General features: G+C 42.7%; 1 protein-coding gene across 1 annotated transcript in view; it reads right to left on the reverse strand.

The window, feature by feature from the left end:
• DCLK3 (doublecortin like kinase 3) overlaps window positions 1–25,190 on the reverse strand; it is a 47,563-nt gene that overhangs the window by 19,604 nt on the left and 2,769 nt on the right. Inside the window, exons 2-3 of the mRNA XM_068238316.1 lie at window positions 22,537–22,556; window positions 22,383–22,444 (exon numbers count right to left, since the gene is read on the reverse strand). Coding sequence (XP_068094417.1) covers window positions 22,383–22,444; window positions 22,537–22,556 — 82 coding nt within the window. The remainder of the gene's footprint in view (window positions 1–22,382; window positions 22,445–22,536; window positions 22,557–25,190) is intronic.

Below are 25,190 nucleotides of genomic sequence, written 5' to 3' on the forward strand. Positions count from 1 at the left end.
AAATGAAGTTTATTGGATTTACAGAAAGTGTGCAATAATTGATTAAACAACATTAGGCAGGTGCATAAATTTGAAAACATAAATAAAATCAATATTTAGTAGATCCTCCTTTTACAAAAATTACAGTCTCCAAATGCTTCCTGTAGGTTTCAATGAAAGTCTGGATTCTGGTTGAAGGTATTTTGGACCGCCTCCTCTTTACAAAACATCTCTAGTTCATTCAGGTTTGATGGCTTCCGAGCATGGACAGCTCTCTTTACCTTACACCATAGATTTTCAATTATATTCAGGTCTAGGGACTGAGATGACCATTCCAGAATGGTGTACTTGTTCCTCCGCATGAATGTCTTAGTGGATTTTGAGCAGTGTTTAGGGTTGTCTTGTTGAAAGATCCAGCCCCGGCGCAGCTTCAGCTTTGTCACTGATTCCTGGACATTGGTCTCCAGAATCTGCTGATACTGAGTGGAATCCATGCGTCCCTCAACTTTGACATGATTCCCAGTCCGTGCACTGGCCACACAGCCCCACAGCATGATGGAACCACCACCCACCACCATATTTTACTGTAGGTAGCAGGTGTTTTTCTTGGCATGCTGTGTTCTTTTTCCTTCATGCATAATGCCCCTTGTTATACCTTACTCCAAAATGAAGTTGGCTTGTCCAAATGTGCTTTAGCATACCTCAAGCAGCTCTGTTTATGCTGTGGGCGGAGAAAAGGCTTCCTTTGCATCACTCTCGCATACAGCATCTCCTTGTGTAAAGTGCGTCGAATGGTTGAACAATGCACATTGACTCCATCTGCAGCAACATGATGTTGTAGGTCTTTGGTGCTGGTCTGTGGGTTGACTCTGACTGTTCCCACCATTCGTCGCTTCTGTCTATCCGAGATTTTTCTTGATCTGCCACTTTGAGCCTTAACTTGAGCTGAGCCTGTGGTCTTCCATTTCCTCAGTATGTTCCTAACTGTGGAAACAGAAAGCTGAAATCTCTGAGACAGCGTTCTGTATCCTTCCCCTAAACTATGATGGTGAACAATCTTTGTCTTCAGACCATTTGAGAGTTGTTTTGAGACCCCCAAGTTGCTACTCTTCAGAGAAAATTAAAAGAGGAGGGAAACTTACGACTGACCGCCTTAAATACTCTTTCTCATAATTGGATTCACCTGTGTATGTAGGGTCACTGAGCTTACCAAGCCAATTTGAGTTCCAATAATTAGTTCTAAAGATTTTGGAATCAATAAAATGACAACCAGAATCCAGACTCTCATGAGAACCTACAAGAAGTGTTTAGAGGCTGTAATTTCTGCAAAAAGAAGATATACTAAATATTGATTTCATTTCTTTTTTTGTGGTGCCCAAATGTATGCACCTGCCTAATTTTATTTAAACAATTATCACGCACTTTCTGTAAATCCAATAAACTTAATTTCACTTTTCAAATATCACTGTGTGTCTCTTATATGATATATTTATCTAACATTTTTTATTGTGACAACCAACAATTAACAAGGTTGCCCAAACTTTCGCATCCCACGGTATATGCACTCCCTTTGCTCACGAAATCAATTAGTTTGATATGTTGTTAAATTTGGTGTTGGTGAAGACAAATTAAAGTTACACAGTAGTACTATACACTACATATGCACTCCGTGCCAGTGGGGTAGCTAAGGAGCTCTGGTCCCGGTGCAAGTTTTACAAGGGGCCCCCCAAGCACTCTATACATAACAATTGATACGCCACACCAAAACCTGCCAAGGACAGCTGCAGTGTCAGAGGTGCAGGAAAGGGATGGGGAATAGTTTGTTAATGATTGCTACTAATTAAAGCATCTATAGAAGTGATTATTACCAGCACAGGAACAATAGAGAGTTAATACTGTGACTGAGGGAGGGCCCCTCTGGCAAAAAGCCCCAGTGCGGTCTCAACCTCTGCACCCTCTATTGCTATGACACTGCTCCCTTCAAGGCTTTTGTGAATCCACTGAGAATGCTATGCACATTGAATGTAGAGGTGTTGTCTATTACCTGTAAGTGTAGTTCAGATTGTGCATTAAGTATGTGCAATAGAGGAAGAATCCCCTAATTCTCCTGCAGAATACCTGCACATCACTCTTAAAGGATACGACATGTGACATGATGAGGTAGATATGTGTATGTACAGTGCCTAGCACACAAATAACTGTGCTGTGTTCCTTTTTTTCTTTCTCCGCCTGAAAGAGTTAAACATCAGGTATGTAAGTGGCAGTCCCTGTCTGAGTCAGGACAGGGTCAGACTACATTGTGGCTTCTGAGAGCAGGAAAGAGATCAAAAGGGTCAATAGTTCATAGATTATAGCTCTGGCATACTTCAATGAATGTGTCATTGAGCAAAAACAATAAAACAGTAAAAACTTAAAAAGTAGATTTAAATATAAAATAAAATTGTGCAATATCTTAAAAAGTCATTTTTAGGAGAAGGAGGATAGATACAATTATTTATTTCATTAGTTTATTTTCACCTTGGGTATCCTTTAAAGGGAGCATCAAGTAAATGAACCATGATATACTTACCTGGGGCTTCTTCCTGCCCCTTGCAGCTGACATGTCCCACACTGACAGCTTCGTTCGCAGCTGCCGGCCCGGGGTCCCTGCACGGTGCAGAGGCCGACCTCCTCTACTGCGCCTGCGCAAGCGCTGCAGTCAATCAAGTCCACGTTGCCCGCAGTGTACTGCGCAGTAGTTCTGCACCTGCGCAGTACGCCGCGGACAACGTGGCCTTGATTCACACAGGTGCAGCAAGGACGACCTCGAGGTCGAGGTCAGAGACCCCCGGCCAGTGGCTGAGAGCGGAGCTGTGGCGTGGGACATGTCAGCTGCAAGGTGCTGGAGGAAGCCCTGGGTAAGTAAATCGGGGGTATGTTACATTTGCCTGATAACTCCTTTACGCCTAGTACATACAATGCAATTTTCCATCAGATCAACAGATCGATCGTATAGGAAGTTGCATCGTATGTAGATGTCCAAACTTTTCCTGATTGATGTGATCAATTTCCCATCTATAACTGCCCAAAACCTATTGCATCATCGAATGGGATTTTATTGGACTGGTTGGAAATGATCGAATCAATCCATCAAGCTGACGTAAAATTGCAGTGTGTGTACTAGGCTTTAGATGTACCCACAGGTAGATTGCCTAGGGCTTGATCGATGTTCGTTGTTTCTGTCCACACCCTCTACATGTACAAGGACTAGTTTTTATTTCTATTTAACAGCTACCCTACAGCTACATCATATGTTTAGTTAAAAATGCATCCCTGGTGTACGTTAGAAAAAAAACTACACTAGTGTGTAAAAGTTTGAATGTCCCAACACATTGTCTGTTTAATAAGGTTCACTGGAACCCCGAGTTGGGTTCCAGAGCATAGAACTACCCCCTTGCAGAAAATCGCCCTGGCCTTTTCTCTATCAGATATAGAAAAGGTAGAGGCCTTATTCTGCAAGGTGGCAGGGCTACATGCTGGAACCCAGCTTATATGGGGCTCCTGTGAATCTTACTATACAGATGACATGCTGGGGCACTCATGTTGGCAATGATAGGCTGGAATGACTGACAGTTTCTTGCCAAACTCAAAGCATTCCAAAGCATTCGAAACAGCACTTGAATTTGTATTTATGTGGGCCACGGCAGGGTGGTTAACTCATCCTTGTTGCCACGTCTGTGCTCTGTGCTACACTTCACATTCCATCTCTCGGGACATTGAGCGCAGTGCACAGCAGCAACGACAAGGATGAGTTAACCTCCGTGCCGCAGTCCACATAAGTACAAATTCGAGTTCTGTTCTGAATGCATCAGAAAGTTGTTTCGAGTTTGTATCAGCATCCCTAGTAATTGAAAGATTAGCTGTTGGCAAGCAGCCTTCTGATGAGGAGAGGAGCTGTAAAGATCTACCTCTTCCTGTTTGAAGTAGTGATAACAGGGAGATTACCTTGGGTCAGTTGTGCTTTAGGTTCACTAAAATATTGATTCTAATAAGGCTCACTTACAATACATGATACAACTCTCCAACTCCAGCACCTTTTAGTAAGGATACCTTGGGCAATACTCCCTAACACTGCTACTTCCTACTGAGTGTGCCCTAGTGGCTGCATCTCTGGCGCTTGGAGTCCACCAGGAGAAAAGTGCAATATAAATGTTCTGTGTCTTCTCTAATGTACATTGCAATATGGTACATTCCAAGCTGTCTAAAATCTATTTCTAATATCTTCTATAGAATAGGCTTATGAAATACTAAAATGCCTTCACTATATGCATAACAATCTTAAACATCCAAAGACCCCAATTAAATAATTTTTTCTCCAGAATCTCATCACAAGAGATGTTTTCACACCTTATCAGTGTGACGCATTCTCCATATTTCGTAATCGAATATATCATTACACATATCGGTCACAAGCAGCTACAGCTGACAATTAAACTCTCTGCTATTAGCTGAGCTTTCAGAGGCACATCAAAGGGGGCCTTTCCCAAGTGCCAGTAATATATTCAGTGGTGCCTGGGAGACATCTCGAGCTCACTCCAACCTGAATTATCGCAAATTCTTTCTGTTTTAGGAAAGCAAACTTTTGTTTTTCTTAACATCTTAGTAAGGGGGCTTTTAGGACCATTGTAGTCCCTTACACACCCCAATGAGTTCTGGGTCACCATGAGCTTGCTGGTTAGTCTGTGCCTCTCGGATTTACAAGCCCTACTCCATAGAGCCAAATTAATCCATGCCATGCACTGATGAGGATCAAACAATCCGAAACAGTCTGTATGCATGTTGGATTATTATGGCTCTGTACATATTAACAAGCTGACACATCATTGCATTCCAGCGGTTCTGGAGGTGTGTTTAGCTTCTAAGGGTACAATGGTTAATTTGCATATATTCAGCAGTGGTGCTCTGGGAGACATCTCGAGCTCACTCCAACCTGAATTATCGCAAATTCTTTCTGTTTTAGGAAAGCAAACTTTTGTTTTTCTTAACATCTTAGTAAGGGGGCTTTTAGGATCATTGTAGTCCCTTACACACCCCAATGAGTTCTGGGTCACCATGAGCTTGCTGGTTAGTCTGTGCCAAGTGCCAGTAACAGTGCTCTGGCACCCTGCTGGCAAACTCGTAAATGTAAGGTACCTATTCAGTGGCGTAGCTAAGGAGCTGTGGGCCCCGATGCAAGTTATAAATTGGGGCCCCCCCAAGCACTCTATACATAACAATTGATACAGGGCACCAAAACCTGCCAATGGCAACTACAGTGTCAGAGGTGTAAGAAGGGGATGGGTAACAGTTTGTTAATGATTACCACTATTCAAAGTATCTACAGAAGTGATTATTATGAGCACAGGACCAATAGAGAACTAATACTGTAGTCGAGGTGGGGCCCTTCGGGGCCCCTCTGGCCCGAGGGCCCTGATGCGGTCGCAACCTCTGCAACCCCTATTGCTACACCCATGTACCTATACATCTAGTGGTGATGGGCAGATTCGACCAAGAGACAATACCAGTTGCCTGGCAGTCCTGCTGATCTATTTGGCTGCAGTAGTGTCTAAATAAAACCAGAAAAAGCATGTAGCTAATCCAGTCAGATCTGACAATAATGTAAGAAACACCTGATCTGCAAATGCTTGTTCAGGGTCTATGGCTAAAAGGATTAGAGGTAGAGGATCAGCAGGATAGTCAGGTTACTGGTATTGTTTAAGGGCTAGTCCACGCTCGATGCTTAGGGTGCCGCTAGCCCGCGATCGCGTTCGGCTCCGCGATTTGCGGCAAAATCTTCTGATTCAGCATGATTTGCGCTTGGGATTCCCGTTCAATAGAATGAGAATCACAGCACAATTGCCCCTGAAATGCTGCATGCAGCACGTTTGCGATTGATTGAAATCGGTTGGAAAGCTCCTATGTTGCTCACATTTGCACAGGGTGCTGGGCTCAGCCTGGCACCGGTTCTGAGAGGTTTTCAATCGGACTTCCGAACCTGGAGTAATATAGGTTCAAAGTAAGACTGTAATACTACACCTGTAATAGCCCTCATGTTTCATATGTGTGGACTCGAACTGTGCCGCTGAGTGCTAAGGCGTATTTTTCGCTCCTTGATTGAAACATTTCCTCCTTCAGGGAGGGCATCAGCTCTTATGCCAACCCCTTCCTTCACAACAAGGTCTTTAACTCCTCTGAGATCGCCTTACGCCAATTGGTGGCTGCAGACTGGCTCCCCCAGGACCACCTAATGACGATTGGCATCAAGTCCTGAGGGCGGAGATTAGTAGGGAACGCAGCATATGTGATCGTTCCCTGCCGAGACACGGAGCGGAGCTCCGTGACCAGCCTGACAGCTGCGATTGGAGCTGGCAGGCTGTTAATGGAAAAAGCCTGCAATCTAGCACAGCGCTGTACTGGGGACAGCTTTGTCACTTAGCTGTCCCCTCGAGTGGTTCACAATCTGATTCCTCTCATAGGCTGATGCCTATGAGAGGCGATCATAGTGATTGGATCTCGGGGGAAGGGAGAAAGTAAAAAATAATGCCATTTTTATTTAAAATTAAATAATAAAAGTAATAAAAGAAATTAAAAAGTTGCAGCAACAGCCAGATCCCACCAACAGAAATCTCTGTTGGTGGGCAGAAAATGAGGCAAGATTAATTTGGGTGGTAAGTTGCATGGCAGAGTAATAAACTGTTAAAACTGCATAGTGCTTAAAGGGCAACTGAACTGAGAGGGAAGGATATGGAGGCTGCCATATTTATTTCCTTTTAAGCAATACCAAGTTGCCTGGCTGTCCCCGCTGATCCTCAGCCTCTAATACATTTAGCCATAGATCTTGAACAAGCAGCAGATCATGTATTTCTGACATTATTGTCAGATCTGACAAGATTAGCTGCATGCTTGATTCTGGTGATTTAGAAAGTACTGCAGCCAAATACATCAGCAGGGCTGTCAGGAAACTGGTATTGTTTAAAAGGAAATAAATATGGCAGCCTCCATATTCTTTCCACTTCAGTTGTCCTTTAATTGTAAGAAATCGCCTGGTCACTAGGAGGGCGGGTGTAAACCTGTGGTCCTCAAGTGGTTAAGAGTTTGATAGACTCAGACCTCGGCGTCCATTGTTTATCATCTGTTGTCGAATTTCCATCATCGACAGGCCAGCAGGACACTGGCCAACTGCATATTTTGGATTATTTCAGCGCAAAGACTTTATCACTTACTGGACTCAGCCAAACACGGTAGTTTGAACTTTCAGATGTTCTCTCATTCTCTCATCCCTTTCTCCTTCTATTTAACCAATCTGTTCTCCTGTCAGATATATTTGTCTGTCAGGTTTTATGTATATTTGTGTGTATAGTTTTATAATAAACTAATGATTGAATTGTTCTAGTTTTGCCCCTGTAATCTGACTATTCTGATCTATGCCAAGAACTCTATGTCCTAATGCTGAGACACACTATCGCATTGTCTTTTTTTTTTTTAATAAATTGTTAATTTGGGTAGTTAGGTCGCTTCCTTTTAATAATAATTCGTTTTCAACGTTTCTTCGCCTCATTTTCAAAACGAAGAGTGGTGGCAGCACATTACCCTCAATTTCCAGCATGAAATCGATAACCTTATTTTACCGATTGTACATACAATTGAGATTGTATCATGTATGGGCACAACAACCAATCTAAAACATGTATTGTGCTCTCAGTGGATTCGCCTCTAGAAGTCTCAAGTGGATGAGACCTGTATGGCAAGTGTGGCATAATACGACGGCATTGGCTGGTGATTGTCACAATCAGTAAAATAACTTTTAGCAACCAGCAAGCAAAACATTAATCAAAATCGGTTGTCCCAATTCATTAACCCACCTGGCGGTAAGCCCGTGGTGAGCACGGACTATGCCGCCGGGAGGCACCGCTCAGGCCCCGCTGGGCCGATTTGCATAATTTTTTTTTGCTACACACAGCTAGCACTTTGCTTGCTGCGTGTAGCATCCGATCGCCGCTGCTACCCGCCGATCCGCCGCTATCCGTCGCGCCACAGCCGCCCCCCCCCCCCCCGACCCCGTGCGCTGCCTGGCCAATCAGTGCCAGGCAGCGCCGTGGGGTGGATCGGAGTCCCCTTTGACGTCACGACGTCGATGACGTCCAGGAGATCCCGTTCTTTGAACGGGATCTCCTGATCTCCGATTGCCGGCGGCGATCGGAGGGGCTCGGGGGATGCCGCTGAGCAGCGGCTATCATGTAGCGAGACTTTGTCTCGCTACATGAAAAAAAAAATAAAATTTAAAAAACACTACTTTGCTGCCCCCTGGCAGATTTTTTTAAACCGCCAGGAGGGTTAAGGAATAATATTTCTTTTCTTCATAACTTTAAAGTGTATTTCATGTATGCAAGGTATTGCCTGACAGTTAGGGAAGTTATTCTTGAGCCAAAATTGGACACCATTACAAAACACTGAGTTGGCAATAGTGGTTATGAAACCCTTTTAACTTCATTAAGGCTACTTGCACACCAAGACGTTGCGTTAGGTGCTACGTTAAGGTCGCATAACGTGCACCTAACACAACGTATGGTGGTGCGGGAGAGGACGGTAGAGTGAGCCACGTTAGGCGGCTCTATCCGTATAAGGTCTCCCAGAGTGGCGCTGATTGGCCGGCGGGACCACGTGATGCGGAGCGAGACACTCCGCATCACGTGGTCCCGCCGGCCAATCAGCGGCCGCCAGTGCAGTGAATATTAAGTAGCCATGTGCGCGGCTACTGTAGCTGCATCTCCCCGCCTCCTCTCCGCCCCCCAATGAGCATGTGCAAACAGTCTAACGCGGCTATAGCCGCTCTAACGCCGTAGCACGCTGCACTTTCCGAACAACGTGCAGCGTTACATGTAACGCAACGTGGGCTGTGTGAACAACCCACTTGTGTTACATTGCTGTGCGTTGGGGGAGCGTTACAGGCGCACTAACGTGCGCCTGTAACGTCTTAGTGTGTAAGCAGCCTTAAAGTAAACTGAGACATCAGTGCTTGGCAACTAATTAAAAGTAATTTAACTTACAGGTAACTTGAAACAACTTATTTTGGGAACTTTTTAAGCGCTGTTGATTGAAAACGTGTTTTATTGAACAGATGTTTAAAGTAAACCTGAAGTGAAGAAAGAAACTAATTTATTACTATCTAAAATATTATTATCTAAAAAAATCTACAAAATTCCTTTTCAGCATCTGGGATGTAAAAAAGTATTATAAGTAATTTAATCTACAGGTAACTTGAAACAACTTATTTTCAGAACTTTTTAAATGCAGTTTGATGAAAACATGTTTTATTGAACAGATGTTTAAAGTACGCCTGATGTGATAAGAGAAATATAGCTAGATAATTACCTATGAAGAGGGAGGGCTCTGGATCCCATAGAGACTTTAAGAACCTTTCTTGCTCTGTTTCAGCACCAGGCCCCAGTGAAGTTCTTTAACCAGCTTGGTGGAATCCGTCTTCAGCCCACCTCAGACAGCGCTCATAAGTACAGCACAGCCAAATCTATAACACTAAGGTGTTATTTTTAAATTTTTTCGATAAAACATTCGATAAATCTATAACACCTTAGTGAGTTCAAAATTAGATTTTACTCATGAGGTAAATGATCAAACATTCAATAAAGTGTTTGATAAAGCTTAGTGAATTGAGGCCAATGAAGGGCAAGACTGCTCCTGGGCAATAAGTGCTGCTGTGGCAGCTATGGTTAATGCTAAATCACTTTATATTAAGTTTTTGTGCTTTGGCAAGAACATATTTGCATGCAAAAACAACAATCCCGATGAGAAATGTTTGTGAATTCTACCTGCTCATCCTTACTTATAAGTAAATTGCATGCAGTGGTGTAGCTAAGGAGCTGTGGGCCCTGATGCAAGTTTTACATTGGGGCCCCCCAAACACTGTATACATAACAATTGATATGGTGCACCAAACCTGCCAATGGCAACTACAGTGTCAGAGGAGCAAGAAGGGGATGGGGAACAGTTAATCATTACCACTATTCAAAGTATCTATAGAAGTGATCATTATGAGCACAGGACCAATAGAGAGCTAATACTGCAGTTGAGGGAGGGCCCTTCGGGGCCCCTCTGCGGTCACAACCTCTGCAACCCCTATTGCTACGCCCCTGATTGCATCTCTACTGTACTGTTAAAATTGAATCTGGGGTTCAGCTGAATCAAAATGCCTAGGATATTTGCTCTTTCTGCTGGGAGATTTGCAAGCCTGCTGTGCATGCTCCAAGTGAGAGATTTTTAAGTACTGTTGTTGCCTTGCTTACGTTGCACACATTATTCCATTGAGTGCAAGGTGTAATCTCCATCAGGTAATATAAGATCAGTAATGACACTGGTGGATTAATGTAAATAATTAAGATACCAGTGAAGTGCTAGAGAGTGGTATGACTTGGAGGGTAAAACGCAGCCAGAAACCGATCTGTACTGTAACTAAACTCTCCTTATTACATTAGCATAGTGTGATGGAAATTAATCTTATCACTGGCATTCTCTTTCAACCGGTAAATTTTATATAGGGAAAGTTTAAATCATTGCCAAGCATGAGTTTGCCCATTAACCCAAATACTTTAATACAACAATATATTGAAACATATCATAACTTACTGTATTATTCTGTGAATTACATTTTAAATATATAAATACCAAGCTAAGAATAGGTGGATAGATTACACCGTCTAGCCATTAAGAAACCTCATATAGTAAATGCTGGCCCTCTACATCACTGTTACACAGTAAGAGGATATACTATTTATTTTGAATTCACTTGTCCGGGTCAGCTTTTGTTCACTGGAAAATAGACGTTGTGCACTTTTATGCATTAGGTATATAAGGCACATATTCATGCCAGGTTGGAAAATCAGAACCAGAATCATACAAGTACAATGCAAACATACAAGGATAGGTGCAATGTGAATTCACATAGAGTAATACAACATTGAATAGACAATAGTGCAATAATACAACAGTGAACAAGTAGTACAGTAATAGCCTAGGGAAAGGGTAGAGCAAAAGCGCAGATCAGTGGGGAAAACTAGAGGGGGAGAAAGGGGGGGGTAGGATTTAGAAGTGAAAGGACTGAGAGCTATGTGACCAGCGCTGCCATTCTATGGCACCACTGGATATGGTGCTCAGCTGCTGCTCCCTTCTGGTCAGAACAGTAGGATGGGAGGGGGCCATGTGGGTGTGACTGCCATCTACAGCGCTATCAGACAGCTGTTCCACGGTGACTCAGATGTTATGTAAGGTCAGTCCATAGGGATTGGTGCAGAGAGGAAGTGTAGGGAAGATGAGGGAAGGGGAGCAGGGTAGTACTGGTGGTAACAGATGGAAGGGAAAAATAGGGAGAGAGTAAAGCAAGAGGAGTGCGAAGGAGATAAGCTGGGGGGGGGGGGGGGGGGATTAAGATGAAGCCAAGGCAGGGGAAGCAGGGGTTGATGAAAAGGGCTCTCTCATCCTGTTTCTGTAGGGGAAGACAGCAGTTCAGCCCATAGTGCAGGAGCAATTTGTTGATGGTGCGAATTCAAACTATGTGCAGCAGGATCTCCAGCTACGGGCTTTGACTTTGGACCCAGACCGTTAGGGGGGCAGTAATGTCTACGTCGGAGTGCAGGCAGCAGCGATGGTGGGTCTGGCCAACTTGGAGCTGGTCCAAGGATGGGGGCTATGCTGCTGGCTGGTGTGATAAAGCAGGGCCCAACAAGCTGTGGGTCCAGGAGGTTGGTGGCTGATGTGGGCTGCTAAATAGTGGTCTATGCTGGTGGGGACAATGCTGTGCTGTGGGTTTAAAGAAGGGGGGCTATGCTGCTGGCCAGTATGATGGAGCGGTGCCTGGCAGCTGTAGGAGGGGGCCTATGCTGCTTCCCAGCGTGATAGAGCGGGGACCATGCTCTGGTTCTGGTCCAGGTAGTCGGAGCAGATCCTGGATAGCTGGCAGTTGTTCCAGCACTGTATAGGTTCAGGGCAGGAGGATGGGGCTGGTGACTGCAGTGCTGGCTGGCAGCAGGTCTAGCTTGGAGGAGTCTTGGTCTCCCAGGGACAACAAAGAGATGATTTGCATATTCAGGAGTGATGCACTGTGGGATACCTCAAAGCGCACTTCAACCTGAATAATCGCAAATATTTTCTGTTTTAGGAAGGCAAACTTCTATTTTGCATAGCAATTTAGTAAGGAGGCTTTTTGATCTCTTTCAGCCCCTTACACACCTGGTCCACCATGAGCTTGCTGGGAAATATGTAACTCTGGTCTCCCAGCACGGTGGAGTGGTAGTGGCCTGGCTTTCCTGGGAGCTGAGTTGCTTGGAATTCAGGCCAGGCTGGCGAGCTGTGAACATAGCTGGCAGCTCTGAAACACCATGGTGCCCTAGACAGTGTGGTGGAGCAGTGGCGGCGGTGAGCCCTGTTTGCAGTGGCAGCAGACAGATCCGAAGTGTCCCAGCTGGCTTGGTGGCGCAGCAATCCTGGTTCTCCTGAGCAGCAGTGGCAGAGCAGGTGGATCAGGGCAGAGGCAGCAGATAGGATCCCTGCAGACAGAGCAGAAGAGATGCGAGGCCCATGGAACATCTATGATCACCTGGAGGAAGGTCAGCTGGATAGCCCATGTGATGTGTGAGGGGGACCAATCAAGGGTAGTGGGTGTGAATGAAAAAGGGGAAAATGTCGGAGCCCTGCGGCCATGGCTGCATCTACTGCTCCATTATGGATACCGCTAGGCATCCATTTAAAAGAGGAGTGTGTTAATTTGTAGATTACTTTAGCTTTTTAAAACAAACCTCAATCGAAAATAAACGTATAAGATAATGAATTGTTTGTGTAGTACAGCTAAGAAATAGAACATGAGTAGTAAAGAAAAGCGTCTAATATTGTTTTCCAGTACAAGAAGACCTAAAAAAAACTTTAGTTGTTGTCTATTTCCCACTAGAGCTTTTCAGAGCTATTGAACCGACAGTTTTGAATACAGTCCTGTTTTCTGCAGCAATTAAACAGCCAAGAAACTGAGAGACAGCTTGATATAAGGTTTTAGTGCAGGAAGGTTCAAAGTGTCATTATTTCTGCGTTGTTTTATAGCTTAAAAGACAAAGTGTGGTTTTAAAACTGCAACTGGAACAGTATAATGAAATGTTAATGAATGATGTATGATGAAATTGTATGATGAAAAAAAAGCTATATAACTAAAAATATGAGAGTTTTCTTTGTACTAACGTTCTATTCATTATCCATACTACAGGTTTGCTTTAAGTGAAAATGGCATATCCCTTTAAAATGCAAATTAATAGAGATGGTCAGTGAGGTGCCAATAGTCCTTGCTTCCATGCACATTTCATGAAAATTGTGTGACAACTGGAATTGGGCCAATCAAATTCAACAGGAAGTGCATTTAATTGGTCCATTCTTATTCAATATAAATACCAATACAAAATTAATGGAGCAGTGGGCAGAAGCAACCAGTGCAGTTGTAAATTTTTTGTACAATAATTCACAGGAAATTTGTCAGCAAGTAAAGTGCACTTTTAGATATGTACTTTTTGGAGCCCACAAGCTTTGACTGCAGGGATGGGCACTTAATCCCCCAGTTCAGGGCCGAGCGCTGTACGGGCGCATGGCTAGCCTTCAGGCTAGTGATGCATACTGATGCTTGGGAGGTGTTTGAGGGATGACCGTGCAGTGCACTATAGTGCAGAAGTGGTATGGAGGAGAACAGTAGCCTTGGCTTACACTTGGACGAGGCTATCAGGTAGGCCAAGTCTCTTAACAATGCATATGGGTTGCAAACTACTTATTTGACAGAGGCTGCCCCAACCAGCCGGAAAACCATTTAGCATGTGTCCAATGCCTTGGTCACAATGATTTTTTATATTTTTTGCCATTTACTACTGTATTCTCAAGCAGCTGCATGCCTCCTGCAACATTCCCTTCTCCATATAATAGAACATTGATTGAAGTAAGCCTGGAATATCTTTACACACATAGTTGTAAAAGGAGTTTGATTATAGTCAAACTCCACTGCTTACTGCTGGCTTAGTAAGCAGAGTGGCCAAATGATATCTTTCTGTGTAAAATTAGGTTTCTAAAATGAAATAACATGAGCTGAAAACATTTACATCAGGATCAGTGGTAGCAGGAAAAAAGGGTGCAGGACGAGGGTGGACGAAAAGGGCGCCGCCATAGACTTTAATGCAATTATCGTTAATACGGCAAAAAAAAAAAACAGAAAAAAGGGCACCGCGAAAAATATCGTTAACAACTTTACAACGTTTTTGAATTAGTTATCGTTTTAGAAGCTTGCAACGTTAGTTTTTGGCATATCATTTCGTTTATATGTACAGATTTTACGTTATCAAAGATATTATTGTTTCTATGTGTAAAAGGGTGTTTCTGTAGAGGGAGTAGCTAGGGTTAGGCAACACCAGGTGGAGTGGTTAGGTTTAGGCACCACCCAGGCGACGGTTAGTTTTAGGCAACACCAGGGGGGTGGTTAGGGTTAGGTACCACCAGGGGGATGGTTAGGTACCATCTGGGGGGTTAGGGTTAGGCACCATCAGGGGAGTGGTTAGTTTTAGGCATCACCAGGGGAGTGGTTAGTTTTAGGCACCACCAGGAGAGGGTTATGTGTGAGAGTAGGGTTGGGTTAAGCTGTATTGTTGAATTACGTAACGATTATTAACGTTAATATCTTTTCATTATTATTTCCCGTCTGTAATTATAATGATATTTATCGTTAACCATGTTTGACAACGTTTATCATTATCAGATTTAGTTATCCGCCCACGCCATTTCGTTATCAAGCCAAGTCCTTCACTGCGCCCTTTTTTCATGCATGTGGATCAGTGGTTTGACCTAGTATCAATACAGCTGTGAAGCCTTGTGGGTAAATCTGCAGACAGCATTTCACAGAAAGAAGAGTCAATATTGTTTCTCTCAGTAAGCCTTCATACAGTTAATTAATAGTGGAAAATGTTTCTGCTTAATGAGAGACTAATTGCGGGCATGAAAAAAGGGTGCCAGGAAAAAAGGGCCCGGTGGATATCGAAACTTCAATAACGATAAACACTGTTAATGAAATTGGCTAGTGATAAATAGTTTTAAAACAGATGAGAGTTGATAATGAAAATATATTAACATTAAAAATCATAACGTAATTCAACAATACAGCTTAACTCAACCCTACTCTCACACAGAACCCTTCCCTGGGGGTGCCTAAAACGAACCTCTCCCCGGTGGTGCCTAACCCTTACCACACCCATGGTGGTGCCTAACCCTAACCACCCCCTGATGGTGCCTAACCCTGACAACCCCCCTGGTGGTGCCTAACCCTAACACCCCCCCCCCCCCCCCATGGTGCCTAACCCTAACCACTCCCCCTGCAGAAACAACCTTTTTCACAGATAAATTGTAATATCATTGATAACTCTAGTAAGAGCACCCTCTGTGTGTGGCCCCTTTTATTCCGCAGTGTGCACTATTTATTCATTTTCTTGTATAGCTAGGAAGAATCTTTTGGCTATCACTGGCTTGAGATTACAGAACATAACCATGCTGGAACGCACCACTGGCAGAACAGGGAGTCAGGTGATCACCTGACCGGAGGGCCACGAGGCTGGCTGGAGCAATCTGGAGGCTGGCCGCAGCATCGTTCTGAGCAAAGCCTTGACGCTATTGCAGTAGCAGGCTTGCCGCGGGATAATCGGGATTACAGCAAGATTATCTTCAGTGTCAGCGCACGTCTACTCCTAAGTGCGCTATAACTTCAGGAGAAGGTACTGTTGTTTCTAATTGTTTGTGCAACATCTATCACGGACTGATAGCGCTCATCTAAGTGATTTCCTTTGTGCTGAGGTAATTGTCTACATTTACCTGGTTTACCTAGGTACCTAAGTAGCACCACTACAGATATCCAGCAGAAATCAGATTCAATATCAATAGGAACAGTACCATCAATAGCTTTCTACTGCTTGATGTAGTACAAAGCTATGAAGTTATCGATCACATGTCATACCTACTTGCCCCCCCCTTTCTTCTCTTAGTGGCTCAATGTACAAAACAATGGCCTTTCCCACTAAAAGTTCAATTAAAAAAATTAAGAAGACCATGACTTTTGATAGATTTTTATTACACTTAATGTTTTTAATGAATCTAATGTCTAATATTTATAAGCATAAAACATGGTCAACTTTATGCTTAGCACACACTGTTAGAGTTAAGCTAGATCAGGTAAACAACTGATATTGCCTCGATATTGATGATTTAAATGGTTAAACGCCTTGTATAACAGCATGCATTCAGATTTCAGCACATATCTGCTCAAATACTGGTCAGAATGACACCACCATTAGCTCTGTATTGCTTAACTTAGTACAAAGATATGCAGCCATAGATACCATGCCACTGCTCCCTTACTCCTGCCATGTTTCATATGCATAAAAGGGTTTCAGTTTTAAATGCTTTATTCCTGAAACAATCTAAAATAATCAAAGCAGGTAATTTGGGCGCCACAATACAATCACCTTACTTCAGGTGCAGGCAATAGCCGGACCCTTGATTTCACGTGGGGGGAGTTAAAATATATATTTTTGTTATATTACCCTAGATTACTTTGCGAAGGGATATTTGACTCTCGCCTTCTCCCTGTGCCCAAAATAAACACGGAACACATATTCAAAATAATGGACAGGGCCTTTATTTTTAAGACACTTTTGTCACATTTGATCTTTTTATCAAGGCGAATATTCTAGTTTCTATTTTCTAGCAAAACAGTTCTGTATTGCAAGCAAAAGCGTACCAGCAAATTATTCACAAGAAGGTGATTTCATGTTCATTATTTTCAAACATTACACAATCTGCATTGGCCAAGAAAACAATTATCGATAATGCATCTTGATTCATTTTAGTTTCCTAAACTCATGCGTTATTTTCAGCAGTTGTTGCATTCTAATGAATGTAGAAATTTCAGCTGAGCATTAGTAGTCCTGACCTCAGTCAGGACACTTGAGAAGAGAAGCTACATTAACAGTGAATACATCAAGGCTCATACAACTGCGGTTTTTATGTGTTCTTATTTACAGTGTACTGCTGCATGTCATACTATTTTTGGATTAAGAAAAAACTTTAAAGGAAAATTACACAAAACTATACATTACTGATCAATTTACAATTTGCCTTTTTATTACAGACCTGGTTATTTAATATGTTACACTCTTTTTAATACTATTGGAAAGCCTTCCTTTGTCTGTGACTGGAGCATAATAAATCAATTTAGAATAATAAAATGGTTTAGTACAAAGTGCACGGGATAAAAATATAACAAGTTCAGGCCTGTACAATCAATCTCCACAAAAGCCAACTTCTGATCTTTTGGGCCAACGGTCTGCTGGCAGCCCTGTGGCAATTCCTGCTTACTTGGCATGGCGAAGCAACATGTATGGACACAAGAAACAGAAAGTTTCCCATTGTGCAGGAGTGGACAGAGTAATGAGATTAAAAAAATTTTGCGGCCGATTGCTAGTTGCCCATGTTTTGATTGGCTCAGAATGCCTGCTCAGACTAAAATTAGGGCATGAGATTCATAGTCATTTGACATTTTTTTTCCAGTTAAATTTTTTTTTTTTTGGTATGCATTTTTTTTTTAAATAAACCTCCAATATCAGTTGAGACTGATATAGTCTACCACACACAAAAATAGAAACCTTGCAATTTTGCTGCAATATATCTGTATATGTACAGGACAAGATACTCAACTGTATTTGTTTTATGTGATTTCCTTTAACTTCACTCATATAAGAGATGGATAACTACTGGTAATCAGAGTTACATAGATATATCACTATGCAGATGGACAAATGGACAATCTAAAAACACTAAAAATACCAGTTGACTCCATTTACTAAACAAATAGCAGTGTTACAGGTTTCTTTAAAATAAAAAAAAATTACCGTGGTGTTTGCAGGTGCAGGGTGCCACTTCACAATTCACAAAGGCCCCTCCAGGCATGATAGAAGGCAAGTGGAAGTAGCAATGCAGATGAGGTTGTGTCCATGTATCTGCAGCCTGCTCAGCTTGCCTCCTAGTGCATCCTCTGTGCCTCTGTGTACAGATCAGTCTTCTTGTAACTTTCTACTGCGTTATAACTCCTAGAAATAAATAATGAACTTCTCTTGTTCTGGAGACGTGTGGTGGGAGGCAGAGTCCAGAGGAAGTGTGAAGAGGAGGGATTAGTAATGCTTTCTGAGGTTACCAGGCTGAAGTATTAGTGTATCTATGTATCTTTTTATTGTCCTCTTTTTAATTTGACTGCTTTTTGTTGACAGCAGTGCTAACAACAAGATGTTCTTTTCTATAGGATGTTTCAGTCACTCCCAGGATTCGCTCAGCAACAGAACCGAGGGAGCTAAACTATGCAGCTCTACTGGGGTTTGTGTAGCAGATCAAGATATTACCCTGGATATTTATAAAGTAACTTAGCAACCTTACCAGTCCAGCACACACACACACACACATTGCAGTAACATACCTTTGCAAAAAACTTTCTACAAATTACATAAAAAATTACATATAAAACTCATATTTATAGTGTTCTCCCCAGAATTTTTGTCAGCCGGGAGATAAATATCACCAACATCTTACGCAGCCCTGTACAGAGTATATCGTCTTCTCACTTAACTGTCCTTAAGAGGGGGGCTATATATATATATATATATATATATATATATATATATATATATATATATATATATATATATATATATATATATATATTTATTTATATTACACACACACGCACTTTTTTTTTTTTTTTACACAAATGTAGAGATGTAGAGAAGAGAAGTCTAATCTTTGGTGTGACCACCTTATACCTCCAAATCAGCATTTATACTTTAAGTTATACTTGCTTTCACAGTTTGTGTAAGAGTAGTGCAGGTAAGCAACTTTGAAAACTAGCCACATATTTGATTCTTCTATCTCAACACGTAATCTCATGGTTTAAAAAATGACCCCCTTCCCCATATTTCCCCATTTAAAGGGTAAAGGAGGAAGGTCTTGGATTTGTTTATTAAAGGAGGCTCCTAGACACCACCTTAAGTACTTGCCCGACCGAGTCACGTCGATGGGCATGGATGCGGCGGCAGCCCCAGGACCGTCTAACGGCGATTGGCGTAAGGTCCTGCAGGCCTGTTTTGCAGGAGATCGCGCGTGCTAATGCGTGTGCATCTCTGCTTGGTAGGTGGAGCTCCGCCCCGCCCCCAGTCTCCCAGCGGCGATCGCCGATAGGAGACTGTTAGACGGCGAAACCGCCCTCTTTTCACTCTGTACAGTGCTACGATCTAAGGCATTCCTGTACTGGGGACAGTCGTGTGACACGACTGTCCCCCTGGTAGGCTTGGGGTTGATCCGCGGACCGCTGTCATAGGCTGAAGCCAGGAGGCCGCAATAGCAGCATAGGGGGCGATATACAGGCTGGGAACGCGAACAATCACTCGCGTTCCCATGCCTGTCGGCCGGTGACGGCGAAACCGGCAGTCGTCGCCGGCGGATCCAGAAGCATCGGACCGGAGCTGCGAGGGCACCGTTTGTCTGCAGGGGGCTGAGGGAAGCCCCAGGTGAGTTCATCTCATTTTTTTGTTTTGCCTTTAGGTTCACTTTAAAGCTGCAGTGGCCTATTTATTGAACAATGGCCTGGTCTTTAGGGGGGTTTAACACTGTGGTCCTCAAGTGGTTAAGCCCCCACCCCCAAAATAACCTTATATATGTGACGGCCAGAACCCGAAGTCTGGCCACTTCGGGTTCTGGCTGACCAAAATACAAAGTGGCCGTGTTTCAGCGGCCAATGTGAGGAATTAATGCATGCATTTCCCTGTAGTTTGGCGATCAGAGCAGCGCTCCCCGATTCAGTGTCCTCTCTTCCCCTTCGCCCGCTGTGCACCATTTTCTCCCTGCAGAATCCGTCCACTCTGTTTGCTGCTGTCTTTAACCTGCCACTGCCAATGTCAGAAATTAATGATTCATGATTTCTGCCAGCTCTGTGCTCCTCAGCCTGACCCCCTCCTATTGAACTCTGGCAGCCGGGGACTCACATGCACTCAGAGTCTTTCATGGCTGCAGGAAAGCAGAGCGGGAATGCTGCAGACATTGCTTCTGCCTGCACCTGCTCTGCAGGAATGAACGGAACAAATCCCTGCAGTGATGAACGACTAGTGTTTTTGTGGGAAATACTTGTTTTCAGTAATCAGGGGTCCATGATGCCAGGTGAAACTAGTTCATAAGGTGGCATTGACGCTGGTGCGGCATCCCGCCCACCCAATCCTTCCGCTCAGCCACCGCTCGTCTTACCTTCAGAACCGGCAGCCGCTTCCTCTAGGATAGTCCCTGCCCCCCTTGCCTTCGTCATATACCTCAGATAAGTGCGACCCACAGCGCTGCTGTGAAGAAGCAGGAGAGCGGCTCCTTGTAGTGACGCATACACAGGAGGTACTTAGTTCCTGTATATGCGCTGTTACCAGGGTGACCTCACACAGGTTGGCTTCTCCATCCTGGCTATACCAACCTATATGGAGGACAGGTGTTAAAAAAAAAACATTGGAAAGGGGAAGGCTAAATTTTTTCTTTTTTTGATGATTTGATATTTTCTTTAAAAAAATGGATGCCCCACCTTTAAACTTTATTTCAACTTCCTTTCCCCCCATATGCGCAGGTTTGGCCAGAATAGTTGAGCCGAACATTCTAAACAATACCATCAAGGTCTATGACCTGAATGGGGCAGAATTCTTTCTCCTCTCCTACCCAGGAGGATGTGGGGGTAAAATGATGAAATCTGGGAGCCCCCTTAACCACTTGAGGACCGTGGTTATAAAGAGACACTGAAGCAAAAAAAAAAAAAATTATGATGTAATGAATTGGTTGTGTAATACGGATAATTACTAGAATTTTAGTAGCAAAGAAAATATTGTAATATTTTTATTTTCAGTTATATAGTTTTTTTTTTTTTTATAACATTGCATCATCCTCTATTATTTGCAGTTTAGATACTACTCAGCATTCTAAATGGGTTCAAAAGTTCACTTGTCTGCTCTGAAAAATCTTCCCTGCACAGGGAAAAAAGATACATTGGGCCATATGCAATTCACTTTCCCCCCCAAGTTTTCTCCTAGGAGATCATTTTTTATCTTCTATTTAAAATAACTTTCCAGTACTTGTCAACTAAAAAAGTACCAAAAAGTAAATGATAAAGTACTATCAAAATTATTTTGAGTATTTTTTTTGCTTTCTGGTGGCTTAAAAGGCATTTTATTGACAAGTTGTGAAAATATCACCTGGGAGAAAACTCAGGTGAAAAGGTGAATTGCATATGGCCCCTTGTCCTTTGAAGCTTATTATCTCAAGTGTCTGGCAGAGTTCTCTGCGACTTTGAAAGTCTTGGAGCTCAATGGCTAATTTGCATAGATAACAACTGAAGTTACTTAGCTCTACCTTTCATGGAAACAATATTAGACTTGTGTCTCTGCTGCTAATGTTTTTTTTCTTAGCTGTACTACACATACAAATCATCATAATTTTTTTGTCGCTTCAGTGTCTCTTTAAGCCCCCTTAAAGACCAGGCCATTTTGCTTAAATTGGGCCACTGCAGCTTTAAGGGCTCGCTGCAGGGCCGCACAACTCAGCACACAAGTGATTCCTCCCCCCTTTTCTCCCCACCAACAGAGCTCTCTGTTGGTGGGGTCTGATCAGTCCTACAGTGTTTATTTTTTGGGGGGCATATTATTCTTATCTTTTTTTCTAATAAAATTGCTTGTTTTTCTTTAATTTTTACCTGCCTCCCTTCCCCCATCAGCCTATCAGCGCGATCGGCTGTGATAGGCTGAAGCCTATCACAGCGGATCGCTTACCCGTGTCCCCAGTACAGTGCTGTACAATGTTTATAGACGGCGTTTCGCCGTCTAACAGTCTCCAAGCGGCGATCGCCACTGGGAGACTGAAGGCGGAGCCTTCAAAGCGGAGATGCGCGCGCATCAGAGCACGATCTCCTGTTAGCCCCATAGAAGGCCGTTCACGCCAATCGACGCAAAGCGGTCCAGGGGCTGCCGCCGCGTTCACGCCAATTGGCATGGAGCGGTCGCCAGGTAGTTAATAAGAGGACCCCAGATGTCCTCCACCACCAGAGCTATCAGTTGGAGTCCTAAGAAGAGAAGAGCGAGGAGTGATCACATGGGAAACAGCATTAGTCAGCCTACACTGAGCTATATTAGACTACGGCTATAATCACATTTCACTCGACTTTTGCAGTCAATATACAGGAAACTCCGCAACCATGGATTCATTAAATACATCTGTTTTAGGATGTAACTGTGGATTCACATTACCTAGAAGTTTGTTCAAGCAAGGTTTTACTAGTTTTGTAGGCAAGACTGTAGTTATTAGGTTACTGTTAACAGTCACATTACATTTAAAAGGTAAAATAATATTTTTGCCTGGAGTTCAGTTCTGTATTTATTGCTAGCGCTAGTGGACTGTTACCTGAGCTCCTCTGTTACATTCTGTAACAGGCAACATAATGACACATTACAGCCAAGAGAAAGGTGAGCAGACCTGACATCAGAACTTTCATCAATTGTTATCTGAGGTCTGCTCGTCTTTCACCTAGCTGCAATATTTCACTCTTCTGCCATTTTCAGGTTCCCCACCACTAAGAACAGCTGTAAGAAGGACAGTTTAATGATTCTAAGTCCTAACAAAAATATTGAGATTGGACCTATATTTAATCTACTTTGTTTATTTTTACATTTTAAAGAGGAACTCCAGTGAAAATAATGTAATTAAAAAGTGCTTCATTTTTACAATAATTATGTATAAATGATTTAGTCAGTGTTTGCCCATTGTAAAATCTTTAATCCCTGATTTACATTCTGACATTTATTACATGGTGACATTTTTACTATTGGCAGGTGATGTAGCTGCTGCATGCTTTTTTGGCAGTTGGAAAAAGCTGTAAAAAGCTATTTCCCACAATGCAGCAAGGTTCCCAGACAGGAAACTGCCAGGAGTACGTACTCAAGAGTTTCTTGTGGGAGGGGTTTCACCACAATATCAGTCATACAGCGCCCCGGATGGTCTGTTTGTGAAAAGCAATAGATTTCTCATGTAAAAGGGAGTATCAGCTACTGATTAGGATGAAGTTCAATTCTTATTCGGAGTTTCTCTTTAAATTGTATTTTACATTGTGAAGAAATATCCTGAAGTTATTTTTTTTCCTTCCTGCTAAAGTGTTGCCTGCACAGGCAGATGGCTATACATTATACCATAATGTCAGTCACTGCGTTTATGTCCATTGCACAACAAATCCATTCTGTGTTGCATTTAGACATGGATGCAACTGTGTGATAATCCATTGCACAGTAGTGCAGTACTCTGATCTGAACACTAAGGCCGCTTTTACACTTACTGCGGTGAGTTGCATTGCGGTACTTTCCCATCGCAGTGGCCATTAAAGTCAGAGACATGACACATTGCCTGCGGTCCGGCACCATGCGATTGAAGTGTTCAGGCTACCCCAGATGTAGCGCAGATTCTGTAGTAAGTTACTGCGGTAATCCTGGAAGTGCCTTGTTAATATTTTTTTCTCGAGTCGTACCGTGGCTTAATGCGAGGCATGAGTTTTTGGCTTCGGTGTGATTTGCACTGCACCAGTGTAAAAGGGCCTAAAAGAGATGTTTATCACCCAATTAACTAGTTGATGAGAGCAATGTAGCATATGTATGCCCCCTGTGCCATCAGTTATTGCAATAAGTTGTAAATAGAAGTCTGCAACTCAATGGGTACATGTTAGGTACTAGTTTGTTCCTGTGCTCATTATACCTAAAGATCTGAATGGGACTTAAAGGGAACCTGAAGTTAAAGGTATATGTGGTCACTTCCTGTTTTGGAAACACGGAAATGAATGGAAGCGTATTGTAAAAAATACACTTCCGCGCCGCCACCATCCTTTTTAAAATCCTTGTCGCCATAGACTTATACAACTTGCATGGTAATGTCTGTTTGTCTGCGCTGTAGATCGGCGACTTCCGACGCACCGCACCCTGTATGAAAGCACCCATAGGCTTTCATTAGCATAGCGGTTGGGTGCGGTAAAATGACCCGAAAGGGCCCTTAGACTACTATAAGGTTGTGTATAATTCTAGAATGCTTGAAAAATGTTTTCTCAGTTTGTACAAAGGCTACTGAAATCATTAATGACTCTAAATGATTTCTAGGAATTGTGCAATTGTATATGCCAATGGCTAACTCGATTTGCTTGTCAGTTTTTGTGTGTGTCAATTCCCTTTTTTTAGGTTTTCCTAACAAAACTGTCACAAATTTGCATGGCTATTGCAACCAATATTAATGGAAAAAAATGATGGAAAGATACTGTAGATCCACAAGGTTGGTTTTTAGTCGGTCGTAAAATAATTGATCATAACATTGATCAAAATGAAGTGATTATTGAATAGTGTATGGCCAGCTTAAAATGGGAGAAACAGGGACACTAATCCATATCTTTTAGGACTGCAATCTGATAAAAGGTTTTTGGTCTAAGATACAATCTTATATTAAAGAGCTTACGGATGCAGACCCAATGGCAGATCCTGCCTTCTATCTCCTAGATCACACTTCTAAGCTAATCAAGAAGATCAAAAAATCTTTAATGAAACATTTACTACAAGCTGCTTGTGTCTCGATAGCCAGAAATTAGAAGGACACAAATCCTCCTTCAATTTTAGAATGGATATCGGAGCTTAAATTTATTTGCGAAAATGGAGTCCCTTACAGCCTCTCTTCACAATACTAATGAACAATGCTTTCACACCTGGCTGCCCTGGCATGAATTCTTGGGAGTCTGATAGATATAAGGATTTGCTCTCTGTTACCCCTCCGTAATAGCCTTATCCTATGTTTGCCCCTTACATTGTTAATCTTGTTGATTAGATAACTTAGCACTTACTTTACCCCCGCCAAAAAGTCCTACTCTTCTTATCTATTCTTCCCCTTTTTCTTTTATTTCTATATCTATATTTTCAACTCTTCTTTTGTCCAAATAGGTTATGATATCTGAGACATCCCTCTTCAATTATTCTGCCTCTCTGTATACATATAAGAGGTTGGGCATGCTAGATCTTAGGTCAGGGCCGGATTTA

Source organism: Hyperolius riggenbachi, chromosome 5 (genome assembly GCF_040937935.1).
Source record: "Hyperolius riggenbachi isolate aHypRig1 chromosome 5, aHypRig1.pri, whole genome shotgun sequence".
NCBI lineage: Eukaryota > Metazoa > Chordata > Amphibia > Anura > Hyperoliidae > Hyperolius > Hyperolius riggenbachi.